Here is a 9,420-nt window from a genome sequence, read left to right on the forward strand (position 1 = left end):
GGGCCTGGCCAGCACATGCTGCATGCCGTGCACCAATCGGAAACCCACAGGCGGCACTGCAGGCTGGATGATAGGGCTCCATGGGCTGGATCCAGCCCTTGGGATGTATCTGTGACACCCCTGACCTAAAAGATATTGAAGAGAGGATTTTTTTTCATTTTTTCTTTGTCCTTCATTTATATTTTCCCTTTCCCTTCTTCTGCTTTCCTATTTCTTCCGCTGACATACCTTCTAGAACTTTGCTGCATACTCCCGGGAGCACATGTGACCCAAGTTGAGACATACTACTGTATATTGTACAAAACATAAATGATACCGTTTATAATTAAAGTTCTTCATCCACTTGTGCTTTGCATTCCAGTGATAAGAGACTCTAACGTAGTGCAGTTAGATGTGGACTCTGAAGTAAACCATGTTGTGGGGCCACTAAATCCCAGAGCAATTGACCACAGGGAACCTGTGTTTATTGGAGGTGTGCCAGGTAAGATTTGTCAGCTTTCTTAAATCTTTATTCCCAAGTTCACAGATTCATAGATTGTTCGGGGCTGGAAGGGACCCATTCCAAGTATTTTTAAAAAGAAACTTAGAAGTTTACTTTTCTTTGAAAGAGAGAGTGGGGGAAAACATACCATTCCTCTGTAATCTCTGTCTTCCTGATGTAGTCTGAAATTTTGAAGTTCAAGTAAAGCTGCTAAAAATTTTTTGACTGAACAGCATTCCCTCAGAGAGGCTGTTTCAATGCAGTTGAAGCATTTTTGGCAGTGTGAGAGCCACCAATGCAGCCAGTTTGCTATCCCATGGACTTTTCACTTTAATTAAGAATTGAACTGTAAAGTTTTCCATGGGATTGAAAGCCCTACTGAGATATAGTTCTAGTCTTAAAATATAGTTGCTGCTAACCTGCTCCCCTACCTTCTCCAAGCCTGACTCCCTTGAGCACTAATTATGAATAATTATTAAAATATAAAAAAAATCTGGCTCTATCAGTTTCTCATGTGCAAGTGTTGGTTAATATGATCTTGTGAGTCACAAAGCACCTGCGTGGTGGTAGTAGTAAAATTGCTAAATTTACTCCTCCTATTCAACAGGCTGCTTGTCCACTGAAAGTTTCATATGCAAACTATAACCAATAGGCCTGTGCAAATAGGGAAGTATTTGATGTGGATTCAGACGATTCAGAGAACAGTGATCTGATTTGGAAATTCGGATCACTGTCCTGAATCGATTCAGTCGAATCAGCTTTGGAAGATTTGGCATAGATTTGGAGAGATTCAGTGATTTGGCCATAGACTATAATGGGAAATTACTGAGATACCTATAATGTCATTTTCTGGCAGATTTGGATGAAAACAGCAGGGATGGTAGCCCCTTCTGAGGGCATGAAGCCTGCCAAGTTTCAAGGAGATAGATGCAGGAGTTTCTGGGAAACTGCACCTCAAACTCCTAAAAACAAAACATGACACCTGTGTGTGTTAAGGCAGATTTGGATGAAAACAGCAGGGATGATAGCCTGTAACAGGAGGCCTTCCCCGTGCTGGTTAGATCTCCACCTGCCCACCTGTTTCTGGGTCAGCCACCCACCCCTCTTTTGCTCAGGCAGAAACAGCTCACAAAAGGTACAGAAAGGCTGAAGACACAGGCTTATGTGCTGTTTCTACGTCCCTCCCCCAGAGCACTGATTGGAACAGGACTCAGGGAAATATCAGAGTCACTAGCCAGCTACAGATGTCAGTCTTTCCCCCCCTGCTCCCCCTCTCTCTTCTCAGTTTCTGTTCCCCTGAAAGATTGCCTTCTGAATCTTTTTCTGAATCTTTTCCAAATTGATTCAGAGGGGTTTTTTGGTCTCCCGATTCAAGTCGGATTCAGTGATTCGGCTTCCACATCGGGCCGAATCTTCTCCAAATTGAGTCAGTGACCAAAGCTTCACACACCCCTAATGTACAGTACATGATTTGACTTTTAAATCACTTCCTATACAATCTTCATTTCTCATTGTTATGGAGTGTTATTGCTATGTACCTTCAACATCAATCAAGAATAACACTAACAATCCAATTCATAATATTGCTTTTCTTGGATGAATAGCTCAAGAACGTGATGTTCTATTCCATCCCATACTACAAAGGGAAAAAAATAGTCTAAAGGGAACAACAGCATCTCTGTGCATAAGGCTGATCTTCCTCTGTTTTCAAATCAGGATGTTATTAGAACTTCTATATAATTACTGCAAAACCCTGTCCAAAGAGGGAATATAATGTGGTAACTGTGAATATTGTTCTGTCCCATAATAATAGAACTTTATAATTCCACATTATTTACAGAATACTAGAGACATCACACATTGGCAACATATTGGAACTGGCATTATATTATGCACATTATACTTTTATCTGGTATGCATGTAAGTGGAATATATTGTATTCCAGGGACATCAAACTCATCTGGTCCCGTGGGCTGAATGAGTGGCATGGTGCTGATCCATGGGCCAGACTGGGCCCATGGACCCTGTCCTGCTGCATGTCAGATCCAGTACCTGTGGAATGTGCTCCGGGACTGCGGCACCTGCTCCAGGTGACTCAGGAACCACACTGCATGCAACACCCACCTTAAAGGAACCAGAGTGGGTACCATGTGCAGCACCTTCCACATGCAGTGCAGTCCTGGAGCAGGCACCACATGCAACATGGGTCCTTGGCTGGCTGCAGAAAGCACCAAATTAAAGCTGCATCTGATGCCTGGCATGTGGGGCCAGTCCACCGCATGTCGCATGCTGTGTGTAGATCAGTTATGAGACCCAGGGACAGTCCCGAGGGCCAGATGACAGGGCTCTGTGGGCTGGATCCAACCTGAAGCCTATATCTTTGACACCTGTATTGCTATAATGAGACAACAAGCAAGACATGATGCTAACTTAAGTCATATAAATACGACATACAAATAACTAAATATAACCTAGGAACATGGATATAGGGCACATCTACACAAGTGGCAGACTGCGCAATTGTTACTCCACAGTCATTTGGTACTTGCATAAGCTTATGAAAGTACTAAATGACCATGCAGTAACCAGCACTACTGTGCAGTACCATCTCCGCACAGTTTTTTCCCCCCAACAGTACTGTGCAGTAGCAACAAGCAACAGTAACATCACCACATGGTTAGTGCCCAGCAATGCTACTGTGCAGTAGCAATGAGCTACAGTGCAATAGCTTGTAGCTACTGCGCTGCAGTGTCTCATTTAGACGCGCCCATATACAAGTAAACATGCCATATGTCAGAAGACATTACAACTGCGCAGCCTGATATTCTTTTCACATACTTTTGCATATGCAAAAATGCAAAAGAGCCTTCCCATTGGTTATAAGGTATCAAGAAGTTGAGTGTGAGTGCAAACGATATGATACCATTTCTCATACCTACTCTAAATAACCTTTTTGGAAATTGGCAGTGCTTCACCCATTCTGAAAGACTTCAGAAGATAGGTCAGAGCTGAAATTGGTAGCAAATTGTAAATAAAGGTTATTGTTTTCTAGAATGAACAGAAAACAGATTCCAGATTTATATTCATAGTAACAAAAGCAACTTGCTCTTACTTTGGAATTTAAAAAAGGGCAATGCTCCAATGTATTACAAAGCCATCATGATAGCTTTAGTCCTATTTCTTGGTTGTTTTACCTGCACCCAAATTGTAGGGTGCACACACTGACAGAGTACTAAACTAGAAACCTTGGTTATGTTGCTGGCACTGGCACTGCCACTGGTCTGATGGGTGACACTGGGAGAGTCAGTTCACCTCTGTTAGTTTCCCCAGCTATAAAACTGGGATAATGATACTGATTCTCTTCTATGAAGTTACCCACTGTGATGAAAAATGCTGTATAAGAGCAAGGCATTTATTAATAATACTGCTTTACAGATTTTGTGTCTTCTTATCATCGATTAGCTGCACAACAACTGAATTTGCTTTGGATGTAATTAAGAACCAAAGTTGGTCTCTTCAATTTTGCTAGAATAAAAGCTGGTCTTATTGAAAACCATGGGGTAGATCTTGGAAATCTTTTGTTCCCCCAGGTGGTCTCCCCATCAAAAAACTGACTTAAACAACTTCCTTGTTCTGCCCATTTCCCTTTCCTAAATATAGAAATCAAAATATGTCTATGTTGAAAACTATGGTTTTGGTAAAAAGAATATTTAAAAAGATACCAAAAAACCACGATTTCAGAAAAAATAGCTTGAAAAATATCTTTAAAATAGAACGTGGATCTATTTCAAAGACTGTAAAAGTGAATAATTCATTTTTTTTCTCTCCAAAATTGTTATTCAAGTTTTCAACCTGCTTTATTTAAAATGTGTATACAGTTTCTTTCAGTCATCATTGGTTCCAGTTATCCTTTATTCTTTGTTTCTTTCAGAATCACTTCTAACATCCAGCCTGACCACACGAAATTCCTTTACTGGCTGCATTCGTAACCTGGTGATTGATGAAAAACCAGTGAGTTTTAGTAAAGCAGCTTTGGTCAGTGGTGCAGTGAGCATCAACACATGTCCAGCAGCCTGATACCGCACGTCAGCAGAACTGCAAAGGTCTTTACAGCACTGAAGGATAAACAAGGCAAAAGGATCTGTGTTCTATTCCTCTGCAATGCTGAGAAATAATAAAACTATATCATTCAGAATCTGTATATTTAGGGTCACTCACTTCAAGCACATATGTGTACAAACAAAAAACCTCTGAAGAATAAAGAGATTTTTTGTCTGCAGTGCTTTTGCTATATAACACAAGAGTTTACAGTTACTACAGTTTCTGTGTTGCAAACCCTACTGCCCTTCTACATAATAATGCTGATGGATTACAGGATAAATTAAAGTGATTTCAATATGTTGCTTTCCAAAGACCCTATAAATATTTTCATTCCATGCCATACAAATGCCCTAAGCAACTTCTTGTTTATTTTGAAAAAATGCTAATATACATGAAAGAATAAAAGTAGATAATAGACTTTCTCTGCAAATAATCGTGTTTAAAGATTATTTTACCTCACATTCAGCTTATTTATACTGCATAGTAAATAGATCATTTATTTAAACTAGCTAGAGATTAGAACACCAACTGCTAATACAGGGAGCTCTGAGTATATATGTGTGTGTGAGACACAAAATTTCAACATTTTATAAATCATTTTCCTTTAAAACTGTATAGCTACAAAGCACATGTATAAATAACCCCAAATGTCAAAGATGCAGGACATGATTTCTGATCTAATTTGTACCGGTAAAACATAAGTAATTCCACTGACTTCAATATGGCTTGCCATGATTTATGCTAGCATATACAAGAGGAAATTAACACCTACAGTACCTGGAGAAACTATATCGCAGAATACAATCATCATTCCTTCCTTTACCCCCTCCCCTGCTTAGCAGTTGCTACGGTATTGTGGTACAGCACCTCTTATTCTGATACAGTACTCAGTCACAAACCAAGTGTACAAAACTCAGAAGCAAGCATGAAAAGCACTTAGGCCAGCTACAAGGTCTAGTGATAGCTAACATCTTATGGATCCCAATATGTATTCTGTCAAGTGTCTTCAGATCCTGAATTCTGCTCAGATCCCCTAGAAAACCTGACCCTCGCCAGATGTGCTACAAACTGTGTCAAAATATTCCCAATCCATCTGATTTCTAGCCTTCCATGCAGGAGGTAAAAGAACGGTAGACTCATAGCTTAGTCAACTGGCCATAGGGGTTCCTGAAATTCCTTCCCAAGTTGTTGGTACACTATACATAGAAAAGGAAAAATGCAGTCCTATTGGTACCTAAAATGCATCCCCGAATCAAAAGGCATGCTTAAATGAGAACTCATTAATATTTTAATTCTCAATTGACCCCATCTTAGTTTGATCTAGTTTAGGTTTCAATAGACCCCCTCAGTGGGTAATTCATTGGAGTGGGGTTTGACTCTCCTCCCCCTCTTAAGAAGAAAATTTCCATAAGGTTCCCTCCTCAGACTTGTATCCTGCCAAAGGTACACGCTTACCTCCCCAGTGTTTTGAGGGAGGCTAGTGCCACTAGGAAGTTTCCTGTACCCTAACATTGACTCTTATCTTAAGAAGGATCCTTGGTCATAGCCATTCAGAGTCAGGGGATTCCAAGGAAAAATACCATAGCCCAGGGCTTTATTATCTGTGTCCGCATCCTACAAGCTCCTGGTGCTTGTCGCTGACAATCCCTGAATCTTAAGCACCAAGTTCTGAAGTACACAGAGGGTTACATATGCAGAGGAGCCCTTACTAAGTCCGTGTCTTCAACTGCCTGGAATATGGAAGACAATACACCCATTGTCTTTAAGACAGAACACTCTTCCTGTACCATCTTCACTATTTCACAGGCTACTCCAAAATAGACTACATTATGCTTTTATCATTCATTCCTAGAGATCCTTGCATACTCCTGGATCAACCCTCTGGTCAATACGGCTAACTTGGCCAGATTCTCTAGAAATGGTGAGAATATTAAAGGAATGCTTGGACATGTTTTTGCTGGACACTTCAAATATATGCAAATAGATAAAACATCCTTGCACAGAATACTGGAAGGATCACAAGCCAGGTAAATGTGCTCATCTGTGTTGGGCATTTTATAGCTATACAAACACCATTTAAGCCAGGAAGCAGCTCCCTTCCTCCTCACACATCGAGCAGGTGGACAACATTCCAAAGACGACAAAAAAGGCTGAAGAGTTCAGGCTGTAATAGTAATTCTTTGGAAAATAATGGCGTTGTAAGGTGAACTAAGCCCTTAAAGCAAAGCGAAACACAGCTTTAGTATGAATCCCAGGATATGGTTCCCACAGCAGTGTGAGGTGTAAGTAGGTAAGTGGCTGTTGCCACTCTTTAGTTACAAACTATACCTTACTGTTGTGACCTAATATATTAGTAGGATTTAGAAGACTAAGATATGATGGTTTGTGCCAGTATACTACTCCGTCAATTACTGAATAACTCACTCCTGGAATCCATTTCTTTTCAGATGCTGGATATACTATAATACAATATTATTACCAGTTGAAAAGTCATTGAGAAAATAATTAGGAGTGAAACATAAGCTAGAGTTAGACTGCTGATTATATAATTAATTGCCAAGAGTCACTGAAGTGTAATAAAGACATTTATATAATTATAGTATAAGTAGATTTTACATTGATATAATTACATATTCACAGACATGTTAAAGACATCTTTTTTTCTTTGAATTTGTAACAAAACAATGAAAAGTCAGTGCTTTTTCTGGATTATGTCTTTTGCCCAACTAAGCTTTCTATCTACTTCACTGTACATGTGCACAGGGGAGAGTGAAGTTTATATATCAGTCCCCTGCCCGAAGGGTGCTTGCTAAAAACTTGACAGCAATGTATAGCATACAAAGGGTCTATTACATTTCTGACTCAGAATGCTTCCAACTTCAGGGCAAAAGATGGCTTTAAATCATTTGTTTTTTTGTCCAAACCGAATAGAAAAATAAGATATACAGAGTTAAAATGGACTTTTTATTGAGTTAATTCTGCACCAGATGAGTTTGATACCCCTGGCACACAATATACTCTACTTGCTAGAGTGAAGCAATATATATAAATAAAATTGTATCTTTTTAACTTAGTTTTTTTTTTTTTAAATCAGGCCTTTCTTATTGTATAGGCTTTTGTATATGTTCACTCCTACTGTTTCTGAGATGCAGTTTCACCCTTCTGCCCAGTTTTTAAGACCTGGGTAGACAAAGTCAGCTGAGATGACATAGCTGGGGATGGTCTTGCTTTGGACACAGGGGCCTGGATGACCTCCTGAGGTCCACTCCAACCCTAATTTTCTATGATTCTATGATCCTTTGTCACAGGACGCTAGTTTGCTCTATGGTGTTAGGAGGCAGCAAAATGATGTTAGGAGGCAGCGTTGTCATAATGTGAAGCAGTATCATCCAACTTGTGATATCATTATGTTGTGATGCAACAGCATGTCTACATTCCTAAAATGCCTCTCAATTCACCCCCCATTCTACAAAAAGATACTATCCCCTGGCTTCTACTACCTGCAATTATTTGCCTGAGAAACAAAAGCATTAAACTGTGGCTATAGGGGGCAGAAATCATTTATACTTTTAAAATAAAGTTTACACCACTTCCATTTTCCTGCATATTTTTTTTTGCATATCTCATTTTGGGTCATTGCCATAGTTAAGGGCCCTCGCAGTGTTACTCTCACACTGATCTAGTTGAGGATGGTCCTGCTTTGAGCAGGGGGGTGGACCAGATGACTTGCTGAGGTCTCTTCCAACCCTCATTTTCTATGATGATTCTATGATGGCAACACCTGGTATCACCTCCAATTCAAAAAATTTTGAATGACAATTTCAATGAGTCTGTAGAACAGCAGCGCTCACGCTGTTAGCCCAAGAGGAATGCCATGATTGAACAAAGATTAGGCCGTAGGAGCCACCTCCCACTAGTCCCACTCACTAGTTTGGGCCCAGGAGGACTGTCTCAGCCCCATGAGGATGGCCTGCCATATCTCCCATATGCCATGACCAGGTCCTGGTGGCCTGCATCACCTTCGCCCAGCCCTGCACACCAGGATGGGGGCTCTCCGCAGGTCTAGAGATTTGGCAGCAGGAGCCTGGTGCCACCGCTCTGCTACCCATGAGACTGCAGACACTGGGGGTCATGCCCCCCTCCCTGCTGTGGGACAATGGCTGGTGCGGAGGGGGGGTGGAGCTGGCAGGGATCATAGTCTTCGAGAAGCAGCATTGTTAGGTCTTAAATATGAAGTTATATTGGAAGCTCAAAATTATCGTATTTGCTGGAAAAGTATTGTACAGTAGAAAATATGCAAATAGGTCTTATTTACTTGATATTGCTCATAGTAAGGTGGCAGCGAGCGAGTGAGAACTGGGTCATCAAAGTTGAAGCATTTCTTTATTTTGAGACAAGCAGTCATAAGGAGGCGCTGGCAGCAAACCCAGGGTTGACATGACCAAACAAATACAACAATCACCGGATACCCAGCAACATTGCAGAGAAGCAGGGCTGGGTGGGGCCTCCAACGGTCACCTAGTCCAAGCCCCTGCAACCATCATCTACTACGTATCAGGGACGTGACGTGCAGAAGTCCGGCTCACCCCTAAACTCCAGCGCCAGAGACCGCAGCGGCGCCAGCGCTCCCGCCCGGGGCCTCCAACGCAGCCCCACAAGCCCAGGGCCTCGCGGAGGCACATGACCAACCTCGCCTGCGTTCGACTGCACTTGGAATGTTCCATCTACTGGGGAGAGGAGGAAGGACGGCTTTGCGCGCATGCGTTCTGCGTGCAAACCAGAGGCGTCCCTCCGGCACCGCGCGGTTGGGAGGCCCCGCCCTCTTTCAGGCGAGAGCG

At 41.6% G+C, this 9,420-nt stretch overlaps 1 protein-coding gene and 1 long non-coding RNA gene across 4 annotated transcripts in view; one reads left to right on the forward strand and one right to left on the reverse strand.

Annotated features, from left to right (window-relative positions):
* LAMA4 (laminin subunit alpha 4) overlaps positions 1 to 8,166 on the forward strand; it is a 181,049-nt gene extending 172,883 nt beyond the window's left edge. For all 3 annotated transcript variants that reach the window (XM_006019468.3, XM_025198838.1, XM_025198839.1), the window contains 2 exons: positions 362 to 481; positions 4,413 to 8,166. In XM_006019468.3, coding sequence (XP_006019530.1) covers positions 362 to 481; positions 4,413 to 4,558 — 266 coding nt within the window. In that variant the 3' untranslated portion in view covers positions 4,559 to 8,166. The remainder of the gene's footprint in view (positions 1 to 361; positions 482 to 4,412) is intronic.
* LOC112549564 overlaps positions 1 to 9,265 on the reverse strand; it is a 23,229-nt gene extending 13,964 nt beyond the window's left edge. Inside the window, exon 1 of the long non-coding RNA XR_003093025.1 lies at positions 8,898 to 9,265. This is a non-coding gene — a long non-coding RNA (uncharacterized LOC112549564). The remainder of the gene's footprint in view (positions 1 to 8,897) is intronic.
* Positions 9,266 to 9,420: the final 155 nt, after the last annotated feature.

Source organism: Alligator sinensis, unplaced genomic scaffold (genome assembly GCF_000455745.1).
Source record: "Alligator sinensis unplaced genomic scaffold, ASM45574v1 scaffold737_1, whole genome shotgun sequence".
In the NCBI taxonomy this organism is placed as follows: domain Eukaryota; kingdom Metazoa; phylum Chordata; order Crocodylia; family Alligatoridae; genus Alligator; species Alligator sinensis.